The 16,454-nt window shown below is 56.4% G+C and overlaps 1 protein-coding gene across 2 annotated transcripts in view; it reads left to right on the top strand.

Annotated features, from left to right (window-relative positions):
* CDH23 (cadherin related 23) overlaps window positions 1-16,454 on the top strand; it is a 389,598-nt gene that overhangs the window by 371,507 nt on the left and 1,637 nt on the right. Inside the window, exons 47-67 of one of the 2 annotated variants that reach the window (XM_081074073.1) lie at window positions 2,129-2,245; window positions 3,365-3,589; window positions 4,270-4,439; window positions 4,663-4,800; window positions 5,761-5,880; window positions 7,247-7,424; window positions 7,540-7,751; window positions 9,675-9,866; window positions 10,038-10,151; window positions 10,875-11,004; window positions 11,111-11,362; window positions 11,440-11,601; window positions 13,035-13,291; window positions 13,649-13,746; window positions 14,150-14,270; window positions 14,352-14,431; window positions 14,570-14,610; window positions 14,771-14,831; window positions 15,309-15,438; window positions 15,540-15,662; window positions 16,068-16,172. In XM_081074073.1, the coding sequence (XP_080930199.1) occupies window positions 2,129-2,245; window positions 3,365-3,589; window positions 4,270-4,439; window positions 4,663-4,800; window positions 5,761-5,880; window positions 7,247-7,424; window positions 7,540-7,751; window positions 9,675-9,866; window positions 10,038-10,151; window positions 10,875-11,004; window positions 11,111-11,362; window positions 11,440-11,601; window positions 13,035-13,291; window positions 13,649-13,746; window positions 14,150-14,270; window positions 14,352-14,431; window positions 14,570-14,610; window positions 14,771-14,831; window positions 15,309-15,438; window positions 15,540-15,662; window positions 16,068-16,172 (3,026 nt within the window). The remainder of the gene's footprint in view (window positions 1-2,128; window positions 2,246-3,364; window positions 3,590-4,269; window positions 4,440-4,662; window positions 4,801-5,760; window positions 5,881-7,246; window positions 7,425-7,539; window positions 7,752-9,674; window positions 9,867-10,037; window positions 10,152-10,874; window positions 11,005-11,110; window positions 11,363-11,439; window positions 11,602-13,034; window positions 13,292-13,648; window positions 13,747-14,149; window positions 14,271-14,351; window positions 14,432-14,569; window positions 14,611-14,770; window positions 14,832-15,308; window positions 15,439-15,539; window positions 15,663-16,067; window positions 16,173-16,454) is intronic. The other variant, XM_081074072.1, reaches the window with a different exon arrangement.

Raw genomic sequence — 16,454 nt, forward strand, 5'->3', positions numbered from 1 at the left:
ACCCTGGGGAGATGGGCGACAAAAATATTGTGGGTGCACAACATGGGATTCCAGGCAGCAGTTAGAAGCAACAGATTAGACTCACACAGAGCGACATTTAAGTAAGTACTTACTTACTGAGAGAGTAAGAAATAGGATGGGATATATATATATATATTATAATACCATTTGCATAAATAGAAGATATACACAAAACAATACATGATTTTCAGGAAAATCAATAAAGTTTAAAAATACATTTCAGTACATTATAATGTTTGCCCTAGAGGGGAAGGGAAGGGGCGAAGAGTATGGGAATCAAAGGGAATAGACACATACATAAAACAAGAATGGTGCCAATGAGCATCGTGTGCAATGAACTAAAGAGTATGATTAACTCAATCTGCATCTGAGGTCCAAAGGGAAAAAGAAGACAGGAAAACCAGGAGCACTAGGAGAAGTCAAGTAGGTTAAGCCATGTCCCAGGTTAGCAAAATTCCAGCTGCAGTGGTTGGTTAGGACCATGGAGAGGGGCTCTGCACCCAGGCCCACCTTTATACTGTACATTACTAGTGCCTCTACCACTTTCCTCTTTTCTGTTCTCCCTCCCTCCGACTGACACTCTTCTCTCTATTTTTCTTTCCAGAGTCTTCTCTGCCCCCCTTCCTCATGCTCTCCCCCCGCTTTCTGGCTCACCTTCCCTCCCCCTTCCTCTCCTAGCCACCTGGGCTCCCACTTGCTTCCCTGGCCTCCTTCCCCTCTGCCTCTTTCGCTCCACAGCCACCCTCCCAAACGTCCTGCCCTGGTCAGCACTGCGCCCCACTGTCCCCTGCGCCCTGTTCCACTCCATCCCCTCTGTACCCTGAAATAACTGATGTTAACCTTCTTCTCTTTTCCTCACGGCTGGCAGGCCCACAGGTTTGAGCTCTGTTTCTCTGTCACTTCCCACCTCATCTCTACTCTGCTTCACCCCATGCCTTCCTCCATACTCACCGCAGCCCCACCACCCTTCCCATCCTATGGGGCCCCGGCCAAGGCTGTGGCCCAGCCTTTGCAGACTGAATGCAGCCACCCTCTCCCCATCCTCGCTCCCCAGCCTCGGGGACGGGGAGCGAGAGTAGGAAGAGGAGAAGGAGGAGGAGGCAGCCCAGGGTAAGTGACTTCCCCACGGCTGGGGACCCGAGGAGGACAGAAGCCCAGCAGGGGGATCTGCTGAGGGGAAAGGCAATTCCAGAGGCCTGCGTGCCTGCAGGGGTGCTGGAAAGAGAGAGGGGAGGTCTCACCCTAGGCCGAGGATGGTGGGAGCAGGAGCCACCAGGCCCTCCAACAGGCAGGAAGCAGAGAGCTCCCAACACATGGGCCTTGAGATCAGCCAAACGAGATCTGTCCCGTCGAATTCCAAGTGTGTGGAGGGTTCCTCTGTGGTTGGGAGCAAGCGGGGGCTCTGGGAGGCAGTGGGTGGGAGAGAAGGAAACAACTTGCTAGTACTATGGAGGACTGCGTCCCTTTCCCACCATCAGCCCATGTTATGCTTCACTGTATGGAGACAAAGGAGTGGTCCTGACTCTCCAGCTTGTTCCACCATTGTTCCCTCCGGGGAACCCACAAAAGAGTTTTAGCGGCCTTGACCTTCCTTTATACTTGATCTCCCTAGAACACAAGCATTCTTTCAATTGTGATAAAAATAGAACAAAATTTACCATGTTAACCATCTTTAAATGCGCTATGCAGTAGTGTTCAGTATACTCACACTGTTGTGGAATACAAGCATTTTTCAACAATTACATGGTCCTTTCTATGTGCCAAGCACTGTTCTAAGCCCTGTACACTCATGTAAGTGTTGTAATCCTCAAAAGAGCCCCTGCAATAGGTATGTAATTATGCTTATTTGAAAAATGAGGAAGCAGGTACAGAGAGGTTAAATAATTTGCCCAAGGTCACCAGCTAGTAAGCAATGACAGGGCAGAACGATGTGCCCCAGCTTGCAGCTGACTGTGGTCTCATCCCCGCCAAAGATGAGACCAGCTAGTCCCGGGTCCATTGGGGACCACTGCCCTCGTGGGGATTGGGAGGGTTGGTCAGGAGCATCCCTGGGAGACCCAGAATTTGGCCTCCCCTTGGCCTGAACCTGACCTGGTCTGGTTTACAGGGTCTGTAATGGTGAAGTCCCCCCTGAACCGGGAGCTGGTCGCCACCTATGAGGTCACTCTTTCAGTGATTGACAATGCCAGTGACCTACCGGAGCGCGCTGTCAGCATGCCAAATGGTAAGGTTCCCCCACAGGTATCTCCCATTAGATACTCAGAGTTGATCAAGGCTGGGGAACAGGCCGGCAACAGGCACAGCCTGGCCCCAGGGAGGAAGCAGCAGGACCCAGAGGGGCGTGGGAGGTGGCAGGGCAGCTACAGTGAGGTTCAGAAGGGCTGTGTGTCCCAGTTGTCAGGCAGAACTCAGCAAGGAGGGATCCGGAAGCCCAGAATGGTGTGTGTTTATGAACCCCAAAGCTCAGAGTGGGAAGGAGGCTTGCTAGCGGCTGTATGGGAACTGAGAAAAGGATGGGTTACAGAGACTTGGGTCGGAATATGTTGTAAGAACTGGTAACGAGGGCGCGACTAGAATGTAAGACAGGAACTCAGATCTGATAGGAAGTCACAGGGTCAGTCCAGAGGAAGGCAAGTGCAAGGAAAGGTGATTTAAAGCTACAGACACTGCATTGGGGTGCCCAGGCGCTACCGCAGAGAAGAGAGGGTACGGATGCTGCCTTCCCCAGGCCACCCGGTCTGCAGCCTGAGGCATGAGCTGAGAGGCCGCCAAAGGCATGGATTTTGTGTGGCAAGAGTGGGGAGCAGGGAGGGCGGTACAGGGATGGACTGGCCTCCAGTGAGCGCTGCCATGACACGAGGCCAACTGCTGGGGTGTGGTCATAGGCTCGGCAGACATTGTCTGCTTATCTTTATAGCCCAGAGGACCAAGCTTTCAGGAAGGAAACACACACTTGGTCGTGTCCCCCATGTCCTACACTCAGAGAGCAAAGGGCCCAGGCTGGTTATACAGACAGGACGGTTCAGACGGGACAGAAGGCTGAATCATGGGAAGGGTCTTAAAGGTCATCTTAGTCCTAGCTCACTGGACAGGTTAGGAAACTGAGGCACAATAAAGACCAGGGGCTTCACCAAGGTTACCCAGCCAGCTGGTGGAACCCAAGCCCCTTTCCCCGATGGAAGGGTCCCATGCCACTGCTCAAGGGTTGGGTCAGGCTTCAGGAATCCCAGGAGGGCTGTGAGAGGCTTCCATCCTCTCTGCGGGCGTGGCTGAGCCTTAGGAAGGCCGAGCGCAGCCATATCGGCGCCCCTCACGTGACCCTCACCCTCTGCCTTCACCCCAGCTAAGCTGACAGTCAACATCCTGGACGTCAATGACAACACGCCCCAGTTCAAGCCCTTTGGGATCACCTACTACACGGAGCGGGTCCTGGAGGGGGCCACCCCAGGCACCACGCTCATTGCTGTGGCCGCCGTGGACCCTGACAAAGGCCTCAATGGGCTCATCACCTACACCTTGCTGGACCCGATGCCCCCAGGCTATGTCCAGCTGGAAGACTCCTCAGCAGGTAGGAAGGAAATCTGCCAGAGGAGGGTTGAGGGGTATGTGTACGCCTGCTTAGCCTCTAAGAGGGACCACAGCCCACTGTCACCCTCCAGCTGGGGCGACACCATGGCGTCTCAGTGGGCTGGGCCAGAGCCTATATGACCGCCATTCTAGTGACTACCAGATGCCCAAACTAGAGGGAAGGACAGAGGGCCTGGTCCTATATTGGGATGAAAGGCCCCTTTTGAGTTCTGCTGGAAACCTGAAATACTCCAGCACCATCTCTGCCACCCAAGCTTCCACTCCCGTCGTCCCTTGGTTTCAGGTCGCCCGCAGATACCAAAATGTGCAGATGCTCAAGTCCCATAGTTGGCCTTCTATCCATAGCCACAGTTCTGCATCCATGGGTTCAACCAACAGCGGATTGCAACCGCAGACACGGAGGGCAGACTGTTTTAGTATCACTTAGGGAACAAGAAAGCCAAGAGAACGTGCGTCAGAGTAGGCCCTGGGCACGTGGATGTTCACCCCTTTGGCACCCCTCCCGTAGGAGAATAGCCGCATGCCAGCTGCCCTCAGCCATGGGCCAAGGGATCACCCAAGGGATCACACCTGCCCCTCAGAACTCCCAATCCTTCTCTTCACGAGAGCTGCCATGAGTGAGGAGTGGCCAAAATGGCCCTGGGGGCCTCTGTGTTTTAGGGAAGGTCATTGCCAACCGGACAGTGGACTATGAGGAAGTGCACTGGCTCAACTTCACCGTGAGGGCCTCGGACAATGGGTCCCCACCGCGGGCCGCTGAGATCCCCGTCTACCTGGAGATTGTGGACGTCAATGACAACAACCCCATCTTCGACCAGCCTTCCTACCAGGTGGGTGGCCAGGACCGTAGTTGGGTCCAGGACCTGTGCCCATTGCTCGGGGCCTTTGGGCGTCCTCCACTACCACCCTGCAAGCTTCTGAGCCTCACGGGAGGGACCACCCCACGAGCAGCTTGATGCCCCTGGTCGTCTGCCTCCATGAGTTCCTAGGGCAGGGGCCTGGACTCCAGGCCCGACGTGAGCCTACTCTCTCTCCCTGCCCACTGGGCATCAGGAAGCCGTCTTTGAGGATGTGCCCGTCGGTACCATCATTCTGAGGGTCACCGCGACTGACGCTGACTCGGGCAACTTTGCAGTCATTGAGTATGGCCTCGGGAATGGAGAGGGCAAGTTTGCCATCAACCCCACGACGGTAAGCGGGCACTGGAGGGCACGTGGGTTTGGGGAGTGGAGAGTGAGGAGGGTCCAGAGCATCATAGGCTGGGAAGCCACCAAAAGGATTGCAGTCATCCCCCCACTTCTGGGTCCTGCCACCTGCACATGTGGTGCCTCAGAGGTTTGTAGCCAAGTCCGCCAGCCCTGTTCTCCAAGTGCCAAACGTCCTGCAGACTGTGGCCTTTCTGTCCAGCAGATGTGAAAGGAATTGGCCAAAGGCTTTCGGAACTAGCCCTTTGTGGGACACAAACTTCTGAGATGTGTTCCCAGGAGACTAGAAAACGCGATTCAAGTCCTTATGACTGCTTTTTGAAACTGTCGAAAGAGAGACACAGGCAGAAAGTGGGCACAGTGTTTGAGCATCTCCTGTACATGTGGCCCTATGCTCAGTACACGCCCCCATGCTCCCATGACTAGTGGGAGAGCAGAAACTCAAGAGGAAAGATGAGTGATGATTTCAAATGTCTGCAAATTGGCTAGAAGCTGCTGTTTCAGTATAGAGAGAGCCCTGTGGCCTGGGGGAGGTCAGTCAGCCACCGTCTTCCCCGGTTGCTGGGCTGGAACTGGACTTTCCCTCCCCCTGCCCACATCCCCCTGCATTCTGCCCTCTCAGCAGTGTTCTCTCCTTCCTGCCTGGTGTGAACAATCAGCCATGCCCCTGGCCTGGCACTATAAATAGCAAATATTTATAGAGTACTACTGTGTACCTGGCCAGGAAGCGAGCATCAGCCTGGGCTGTTCATCCCATCTCCAGGTGGACTGGGGTAGTGAGGGCAAGAAGAGCCACTAGAATGAAAGCTCTGTGGAGGCAGGGGCTGTTGTCTCTTCCATTCAGTGCTGTATCTCTAGAGCCCAGAACAGTATCTGGCACATAGTAGGTGCTCAATAAATATCTGCTGAATTGATGACGACCCTGAGTCCTCCCTCCTTCTACTAGGGTGACATCTACGTGCTGTCGTCTCTGGACCGGGAGGAGAAGGCCCACTATATCCTGACTGCGTTGGCCAAAGACAACCCTGGGGATATAGCCAGCAACCGTCGAGAAAATTCAGTGCAGGTGAGAGGCACAAGTCTGGGCCAGGGCCACTAAGGATTGGGGTTGTAGAGGCAGTAAGCCAATCCTTGAGAGAATGCAGAGCAGGAGCAGAGCCACCTGGCCCCCTCAGCGACATGGTGGCAGGAAGGAGAAGGCAGGAGCTTAACTGGGTGGGTCACAATGGCTGCGGCTTAAGGAGATGGGCAGAAATCTCTTGTGCCAAACCCCTGCTAATGCAGCTAAACATACTTGGGGGTAACCCAAATAAAGCCTGGGGTTCCATATAGCCCAGTGTCTCCATGGTGTCCCACTGAAAGAAACAGTCCAGCAACCAAACATAATTATAAAACAATTATCTTATGTTTCTTAAAGAACATTAATGAGGGATCAAATTCACAACCCCGTTCCCAGTGCAGTTCTAGTGTCCACACAAGTTGCTCGGGGACCAGTATCACAGCTTGTAAGCTCTACCCCACTTCTATCCAAAGTCCCGCTCCTCGAGGCTTTGCTGTCTCTTTCTTTCTTCTCCTTTCTTTCTGCCTTGTCTGGTCATGTCTTTCTGCATTCAGTTCTTCCAGTCCTCCCCCAACCATCCAAAACAAACTCTCTTGGGTAAGGGGGTGAGAAGCTGGTTGGGACCACTCATACACATCTGAGTCCTGTGCCTGTCACACAGCCGTGTGCTGTGCAGGGAAAGGCACTGTATTTGGAGTCAGAAGACTAAGGTCGCCTCCTTCCCAGGGCGGTGGTGAGTCCGGGAGATGGAGAGGTTGGGGGTGTAAAGTGCTTTGTGCGCCGAAAGGGGCTCTTCAGATCACTGCTATGAAAAGGATGCAGTCAGGCTGGGCCACAGCAGCCTGAGGAAAAGAAGGCCTCTGGCCTGGTGTGTCCACGGGACCTGCCCTGTGCTGTGGGGTCAGCAGAGAGAGCCAAGTCCCAGACCAGACACAAATCCCAGTGAAGAGGGGGCCTTTGGGGGTGGGGGAATCGCCATCCAGCATTAAGGTCCGGAGATTAGCCAGAGACGTATGGGACCGCTGAAGGAAGGAGCAAAGGGAGAGTAGGAGGTGGGCGGGAGGCTTCCTGCTCCCGAGTCCTCACAGCGTGCCTGTTAATCACAGTACCAGCTGCTGAGCGTCTCCTAGGCCACGTATGCGCACGTAGGATCGCAACCTAGCATACACCATCCCGTGGTGCCTCACAAGCCCGAGATATATATATTGTCCCGTTTGTACAATTAAGGAAACTGAGGCGCAGGGGGTTAAATACATCGTTTGCGGTCAGATGCCAACAGTGGGCACTGTCCCCCTCTTCTTACTTGCATGTGACGGTCACCTGATGTAGCTCCCAGTATGCGCCTGACATTTTGACCTCAACCCCCCCGCAGGTGGTGATCCAGGTGCTGGACGTCAACGACTGCCGGCCACAGTTCTCCAAGCCCCAGTACAGCACGAGCGTGTATGAGAATGAGCCGGCGGGCACCTCTGTCTTCACCATGATGGCCACCGACCAGGACGAGGGCTCGAATGCGGAGCTGGCCTACTCCCTGGAGGGCCCTGGCATGGGTACGTAGCCTGCTCCCCACTCATGATGCCTTGGGGGGGTGGAGGGGACAGGCTGCCATGGGAGGATGGTTCAGCCAGACCCATGCCCTGCCCTCCTGCCCCTCCTGCCTGCCAGAGGCCTTCCACGTGGACAAGGATTCAGGCCTGGTGACAACAAAGCGGCCCCTGCATTCCTACGAGAGATTCAACCTGACCGTGGTGGCCACAGATGGCGGAGAGCCCCCACTCTGGGGCACGACCATGCTCCTGGTGGAGGTCATCGATGTCAATGACAACCGCCCCGTGTTCGTGCGGCCGCCCAACGGCACCGTCCTCCACATCAAAGAGGTACTGCTGCCGCGCGGGGCCTCCTGCCCAGCAACGCCCGCCCCCAGCACCCAGCCCACTTCTCCATCCTACAGCCATGCCCAAGAGAGGGACAGGGACCCCACTGTGGAGATGGGGAAACTGAGACCAGCATAGGGAACAGACTTGCTCAGTGCCACACAGGGCAGCACTGAACAGTGCTTAGTAACATGGGCTGTGTCAGCAAAAGGTCTTGGGTTCAAGTCTACCACTTACCTAATTACCTTGAGCAAGTGACTTCTCTGAGTTTGGTTTTTCATCTGCAAAATGGGACTAATAAAAGTAGATGTTCCATCTCTTGCTCTTAGATGTCTTCCAAGGGCAGTCTCCCCAGAAACCCACTTCCCCCATACTTGTCTCAAAATAAACATACGTGCCCCTTCCGTCTGTCTGTTGCTCCAGCTGATACCCAAGTGAGGACAGCCTGGTTGTTGAGCATGGGCATCAAAATAAGAAACAAGGGGAAGTGGCTGAGCTCCTGGAACCTCTCCAATTCTTCCTTCATTCTTTGCTCTAAATGGCCACGTAAAGATGGGGAAGTCCTCCTCGCCTCCTACCCTTCCCCTTCTTCCTCTCGGCATCCAGGCCCAAAGTGCTCCTTGGTGGTACAGTCAAGGCGTTTCCCACTTGGTCTTTGCTCCCCAAACTTTAGCATGTCTCCGCATCTCAGAATGTCAGCAGTAAGTCCTTGTGGTCACTCTATGTCCTCTTTGAGATCCCACAGGAGAAATTTCTGCCAGGGTTGAGCTCTGGGAAACACTGTGCTTTTTATTTTTACCCTCTGATTTGCTTTTACCTGTGTCTACTGTCATGATTCAGTGGTCCTCTTCGCTTTGCCCACTGGGGAGCTCAGAGTGGTCAGCCCACCTTGGGTGGCCCTCCAGGGTCTTAGCACACACACCTTGCTTCCTATCCCTTAGTTCCCATTTTCCTGCCAACCATTTCTTTTCTTTACCCTGATTTTTTTAACTTGTTCACTCTTATTATAATTTATACTTTCTTGTAAGCTGCCTCAAATCCTCTCTGTGGAATGAGGCAGGGTATGAGTTCATAATAATCTAGTGCTTTTCCACACCAAAGGCCCCACTTATTTTTTCCCTTCAAGGGCTCCTTATTTTGAAAGAGTCATGTCTCCCAAACAACCAGCATTTGTTAAGTAATTACCTATTTGTCATCTCACTTTCTATTAATTAGCTGTAACTGCCATTCAGTCTCTGATTGTCATGATCAATGAGATTAACAGTGAAACCATGCTGAGCTGGTCATTTTTCAACTAAAAGCAAAGAAACTTGCTCTTTTTCTTGTGTCCTAGGCAGCCTTGTCATGGGTCAGTGTGTGATGTCAAGTAGATTTTTATACTTAATTCAAGGGATTCGGGAGACTGGGGCTCACAGAGGTGATTGGCGTGTCCAGGTCACATGGTGTAATTAGCAACAGACTGGGACCCAGGTGTCCAGTCTATATTCACCACGTCACCCTACCTGCCTGTCCCCCGATCCCGTGATTGCGGTAGCAGAGAGCAAGACAGACCCGGGACCAGAGGGTGGCTGTGGCCTAGCTTTTTGATCCCCCTTCCGTCTTCTAAACCTCAGCATACAATGGGGTGTGCGGGATGAGGGTAGGCCCTGGAAGGGCGGTCACCCTGAGAGTTTGAAGCATGGTGGATCCCAGGCTGGGCCATCAGTGGGCAGTGGCCTTAGCAGGAGTGGGCAGAGGGCATGTTCTAGCAGATGTTCAGACTCCAGGAGAGTCCAGCCAAGCGGGCAGATGTCTCCTAAGGATGCTGAAAGGTGGCAAGGACATTCTGATGCAGAAGGAGAAGGAACCAGAGCTCCGTGGAGCCTGGGTGCTGGGATTCTCTCAGATGCCCCAGGAACCTCCCTCCCATGCTCCCACGCCCCATAGGAGATCCCGCTGCGCTCCAACGTGTACGAGGTCTATGCCACAGACCAGGACGAGGGCCTTAATGGGGCCGTGCGCTACAGCTTCCTGAAGTCCACGGGCAATCGTGACTGGGAGTACTTCACCATCGACCCCATCAGCGGCCTCATCCAGACAGCGCTGCGCTTGGACCGTGAGAAGCAGGCGGTGTACAGTGTAAGAGGGCGGGGCCTGGCGTGGGGGCGGGGCCGAGGGTGGGGCTTTCCTCTGGGCGCTGGGCCAGCACCTTGCCACCTAGAATGTCTTGGAGGGTGGGGACCTGGCCCCTGGGGAGTGCCCACCTGGGGCCCTCTGTCTCCTCCTCTGACTGTGCTCCTCCTCCTCCAGCTCATCCTGGTGGCCAGCGACCTGGGTCAGCCAGTGCCATATGAAACTATGCAGCCAATGCTGGTGGTCCTGGACGACATCGACGACAACGAGCCCCTCTTCGTGAGACCTCCAGTGAGCTCTCACCCATCCCCTGCACCAGTCATGCCCACACAGGGACTCCCTGGCTGCAAGCGCACATGTGCACATACTCCCCTGTGCACCCTTTACAATATACACACATGGTTGCACACAGAAACCTGAATACACGTCACAGAACAAATATTTATTGAGCAGCTACTATTTCAAGGCACTACACAGCAATTTAAAAAGCAGACAAAAATGCCTGCCTCCTGGAGCTGACATTCTTCTGATTGCACATTGTACCCAGGAAGCCTGAAAATCAGCTTTGCTTTATTGAGCTGGGGCTGAGCCCCTTGTGTGGACTCGGGCTCTCTGACTTGGTTTTCCTTCTTGTGTGCACATGGGATATGTTCCCTGGAGATTTTCTGTGAGTGTGGGCCTATGTGCACACTCATGTGCACATAAGAGAGTGTGACCCCTTATTCAAACATCCACTCAGGTGCCACTCAGGTACCAGGAGACTTCTGAGAACATGCCAAGCCCCACCCTGCCTTCACAGAGGATGTCACTGGATGACATCCCTGAGGGCGGAGCTGGGGGCTCCCGGGCCCAGCCTTTGCTCCCTTGAGGTTACAGGTGTTCTGCTCACCCCACGAGATGTGGGCAGTAAACTCCCTCAGCACCACAAAGGTCCTGCCTCAGGCCCCCTGGCAGGAGCTGGCAGCTCGGGCCTTCCCTCAACCTCCTGTGACGGCATGCCTCTCCCTCCTGCAGAAAGGCAGCCCCCAGTACCAGTTGCTGACAGTGCCCGAGCACTCACCACATGGCACCCTCGTGGGCAACGTGACAGGCGCTGTGGATGCAGATGAGGGCCCCAATGCCATCGTGTACTACTTCATCGCAGGTGGGGCCTCGTGGGCTAGTGTCCCACCTACCCTGGGGCTGGAGATGACCCCAATATGCCCACCCTGGCCCTGCCTCCTCACCCTGTGCCATGGTCCCACCTTCAGCCGGGAACGAAGAGAAGAACTTCCAACTTCAGCCCGACGGGCGTCTGCTGGTGCTGCGGGACCTGGACCGGGAGCGTGAAGCTGTCTTCTCCTTCATTGTCAAGGCGTCCAGCAACCGCAGCTGGACACCTCCCCGTGGGCCCTCACCAGACCTGGACCTGGTCAATGACCTCAGCCTGCAAGAAGTGCGAGTCGTGCTGGAGGACATCAACGACCAGCCGCCACGCTTCACCAAGGCTGAGTACACTGCAGGTGCAGCGGCTGGACCTGGGCGCGGGGTGTGGGGTGGCCCCTGCCCTGCCACTTACACACGCCACCCATTCCTGCAGGAGTGGCCACCGACGCCAAGATGGGCTCAGAGTTGATCCAAGTGCTAGCCCTGGATGCAGACATTGGCAACAACAGTCTGGTTTTCTACAGCATCCTGGCCATCCACTACTTCCGGGCCTTTGCCAACGACTCTGAGGACGTGGGCCAGGTCTTCACCATGGGTAGGGCCCCGTCACACAGGGATGGCCTCCAAGACCTGTCACTGCATGGACTGTGGTCTGTGTGGGCACCACGGGGTGGGTGGCCAGCCAGCCAGCCACGTCAGTCCTTTCACTGCTCTCCCCATTCATCCATTCAGCCAGCCAGCCGGCCATCCACTGTTCATTCCGCTATCTATACCTGCATCTACCTGCCCACTTCCTTCTTCCATCTTCCCATTTCCTCTTCCATCCGTTATTTATCCATCCATCCTCCCACCTACCCATCTGTCCAGCCAGCCAGCTAGCTGGCCAGCCGTCTTCCCATTCTCCTTTCCATATATCCACCTCTTTCCACTTGTGCACCCGACCCTCCCATCAGGGACTGGGGAGTCAGAACTCGGAGCGCACTGGTACCTACAGGTGTGCACGTCTGCTTGTGTGCTTGCCTGTGTGGATGGCTGAGCCTCTCTGGGGCAGGTTCTAGGGGTCCCAGTGGGTGTCCCATTACCTTACTTCCAGCCCCACCCCCTTTCCTGCTCTTCTGTCTGTAGAAGTCCATCCAGACTCCTTGGCCTGGCATTCAAGTTTCACCAGCTCTTCTCCTAATGCCCCTTTCTGGTTCCTCATTGCCCTACTCACCTTACGGGCTCTGTGCTCAGCTCAGTCATGCTGGACTGCTCCCCAATCCTTCAGCCTGCTCTACACCATCGTCCCCTGGGCATTAGACCCCTTTGCTTCACTTCCTGGAATACCATCCTGACCTTCAGCACTACCTGAAGGTCATGCTCCCCCCCACCCATCCTTCAAACTGTAGTTTATATGCCACCTCCTGCAATCACCATCCTGCACACCTGCACACCACCAGACACCATCCTTTCATCCTCTGAGCTCCCACTGCTCTAATTTTAATAAAACACAGAGGGGCTAACTGGCTCACTTGGCTTTTAGCAAAAATCCACACAGCCACTTGAAGCAGACAATCAGGTGGCAGATTTTAAACCCAGGTCTACTGTCTTCTAACGGAAGCCTGGTCTGGGCCTCCTGGGGTCGTCTCTCCTGTGACTGTCAAAATCTGAAGTACGTGTGAGAGACAGACAGGTGGCTCAGAAGTGCTCCATAGCACCCAGCAGGGGACACCAGAGTCCCATTGGCGAGTGCAGTCCACAGCTGGGTTTTGTTGAACATGCAGAATTTCAATAGTTAAAGCTCAGGCACGTTCACTAGAAATCTCTAAAGAGGTGCAGGTCTGACAGCATGGGCTGTACGCTCTCATGACCACCGTCAGCCAAGCTGAGCCCCCACTGGGCTCTGCAGACAACTGGGCCCTGAGTTGCTGTGGGGCCGCTCCGTCTCTCCCCAGTGTGTCAGCAGCCCTGAACCTCCCCGCTTCCCTGGGGATTCTGGGGCAGCAGGTGGCCCCTGAGCTGCTCCCCACCCATGGGCTCTTCCTGCAGGGAGCGTGGATGGCATCCTGCGCACCTTTGACCTCTTCATGGTCTACAGCCCCGGCTACTTTGTGGTGGACATTGTGGCCAGGGATCTGGCAGACCACAACGACACGGCCATCATCGGCATTTACATCCTGCGGGACGACCAGCGCGTCAAAATCGTCATTAATGAGATCCCAGACCGCGTGCGCGGCTTTGAGGAGGAGTTCATCCGCCTGCTCTCCAACATCACGGGTGCCATCGTCAACAGTGATGACGTGCAGGTGCCCATGGAACCCACCTTGGGGCTGGGGGCAGTGGAGGGAGAAGGGGGATGAGGTCACAAGGAAGGACGAGCCATTGTGGAGAGGTCGGGGGCATGAGAGAGGGTATATGCCCATCTATCATTTCCTAACAGCATGGCCTTGGGAAAGTCCCTCCAGGTCTCTGGGCCTCAGTTTCCTCATCTGTAAAATGGAGCTAATAATAGTGCCCGACACTGTGCTACGATGGTCATTGTGCTTGGTCCTCAGCGCGCATTCAGCAGTGATGGGTTTATTGGGAAGGCAGGGCCAGGTTCGTAGCCCAGCCCGACCAATCCCTTGCACCTGCCACACCCTGTGATGCCCATTCTCACCTAGTTCCATGTGGACAACAAGGGTCGGGTGAACTTCGCACAGACAGAGCTGCTCATCCACGTGGTGAACCGCGACACCAACCGCATCCTGGACGTGGACCGGTAGGTGGGGGTCTGTGCTCAGACTGCCCATCGGCTTCCCCGCCCTGCAGCTGGGGAGGGGACCCACCAACGGAGGTGCAGACCACACCATCAGGCCTGCTATGTGGGGCTATCCCCCAGAGGTGGGCAGGGCGAACAGAGAGAACAGTTTATGGCTATGAGCAGAGCTCTGCCGCTCTGAGCCTCACTCTCGCCATCTGTAAAGTGGGAATGCTACACTGACTCTGAGGATCAAACAGGATCCTGTGTGAAGGGATGGTGAACCCCGTAAGATACAAACCTGGGAGGGCCTTGGGGGAGGGTGCTTGCAGGGGCCCTAGGCAGGAACTAGGCAGGCTGGCCTGAGCGGGGACAGCCCTGGGGGTTGTGAGGATGGCAGCCGAGTCCCCTGCCCCTTGCCCAGAGTGATCCAGATGATTGACGAGAACAAAGAACAGCTGCGGAATCTTTTCCGGAACTACAATGTGCTGGACGTGCAGCCTGCCATCTCCGTCCGGCTGCCCGATGATATGTCTGCCCTGCAGGTACCCCGGTGGCACCCGCCCCACTGCCCCCTCACCAGCCTGGGTGCTCTCCCCTGCTCATGCCTGGCCCTGTCTCCCCAGATGGCGATCATTGTCCTGGCCATCCTCCTTTTCCTGGCTGCCATGCTCTTTATCCTCATGAACTGGTACTACAGGACCGTGTGAGTGACCCCTAGCCCCCTGCTCTGAGATTGGCTGACCGGCCCTGCTCTCAGGACAGATATGAAGGCAGGCAGGGCCCCGAGATGCCAGCCCGGCCCCAGCCTGCCTCACCAGCTCCTCTCTCTGCTTCTCTCCAGACACAAGAGAAAGCTCAAAGCCATAGTGGCTGGCTCGGCAGGTGAGCGAGGGCTGTGATGGGTGGGGAGGTGAAGAGGACAGGAGGGGCTGCCGGGGAACTGGAGCGCTTGCCCAGGCCTCACAGGCCCTGGACCAGCCCCAGGCTCCCCGGCCCCAGCCGGGCGGCGCCCTCCCCTCCATGCCCCAACCGCTCCCTGCAGGGAATCGTGGCTTCATTGACATCATGGACATGCCCAACACCAACAAGTATTCCTTTGACGGGTGAGTGGGGTCCCCGAGCCCTGCCTGCTGCACTTCAGGGAGGCCTGCCAAGGCCCCAGGGGGTGACTTCCCCACTGCCTCCCAGGGATGGACCGCTGACCGGCTAAAACCCGGGGTGTGGGCGCCCCCTGGTGGGCCAGCCACCCCTCTCTCCGCTCAGAAACTGTCACTGAGCTGGGCTCCCCACGCGATGCGCCCCTACTTCTGGGGGAGCATTGACTGTGGTCAGTGGGTGCAGGGCGAGGCTTCCACGCCAAAGCTGGTCCAGACTGACATGTCCTGTCCTGGTTCTAGTGGCCTCCTGGGGGGGAGGGCATACCCACTGGTGCCACGGGCAAGGGGCCTACTGATGGTCCCCACCCACCCAGTTCTGTGAAAGGCGCTACAGCCAGGGAAAGGGACGGACACGGGGGAGCTGGTACGGCATCGGCCCCCTCACGCCCTCCCTCCTCCTCCCACCCCACGCCCTACCTGTAGGGCCAACCCGGTGTGGCTGGATCCTTTCTGCCGGAACCTGGAACTGGCGGCCCAGGCTGAGCATGAGGACGACCTACCGGAGAACCTGAGTGAGATCGCTGACCTGTGGAGCAGCCCCACCCGCACCCACGTGAGCCGGGGCCATGGCCAAGGAGCTGGGTTCTCTGGGAGGTGGTCCCCTAGTGTGTGTGTGTGGGGGGGGGGGGTCCAGCTCACGTCCCCTCTCCCCAGGGAACCTTTGGGCGTGAACCAGCAGCAGTCAAGCCTGATGACGACCGGTATTTGCGGGCAGCCATCCAGGAGTACGACAACATTGCCAAGCTGGGCCAGATCATTCGGGAGGGTCCCATCAAGGTGAGCCCTTTCCATAAGCTCCTATACCGGCCTCCCCGCCCCCAAAGCCCTGGCTGAGCTTGGACCCCCTCCAGAGGATGCGGAGGAGGGTGATCCTGGGAAACAGCTCTCTCCCTCCAGGCTCAGCTAGACCTGCCCTCCACTGGGGGCAAGACCACAGGGCAGTCCTGGGCACCCGGCCTACCCAGGGCCTGCTCCAGCCCACTGTGGCCCTGGCGCCGGGCCCTATCACCAGGCTCTGCTCCTGATCCTCTGCACTAGGATTAGAGGCCTGTGCCTCCTCGTTTCCCAGGGGCCTTCTGTCACCCCCACCGTCACCCCCACCGGAGTTGTTATGGGAGTGAGGGCGAGGTGGGGCAGGCCGGGGAGGGCTGTGGTTGGGGGTTAACCCTCTCCCTCCCCCAGGGTTCGCTGCTGAAGGTGGTCCTGGAGGATTATTTGCGGCTCAAAAAGCTCTTTGCACAGCGGATGGTGCAAAAAGCCTCCTCCTGCCACTCCTCCATCTCCGAGGTAGCGGGGCGGGCAAGGGACCTGTGTGCCGTGCCCCAGCCCTGGGGGTGCACTCTCGCTCACTCTCTCTCTCGCTCTCTCTCCTGCTGCCCTCATCCTTCTCAGTCTTTGGAGCTCAGCAGCCAGTTGCCAAAGAGAGCAATGAGTGGGGGTGCAGGAAGCCAGACAGTGGGCTCCGCAGTGGGCTCTCCCAGAGAAGGGCTGGGCACGGAGGCATTGTTTCTCAGATTTGAGGAACCCTAAAGAAGGTACCTGTAAGGGGTGATGTCATTTAAAGAAACT

The sequence above is a fragment of the Rhinolophus hipposideros genome (genome assembly GCF_964194185.1).
Source record: "Rhinolophus hipposideros genome assembly, chromosome: 15".
In the NCBI taxonomy this organism is placed as follows: Eukaryota; Metazoa; Chordata; class Mammalia; order Chiroptera; family Rhinolophidae; genus Rhinolophus; species Rhinolophus hipposideros.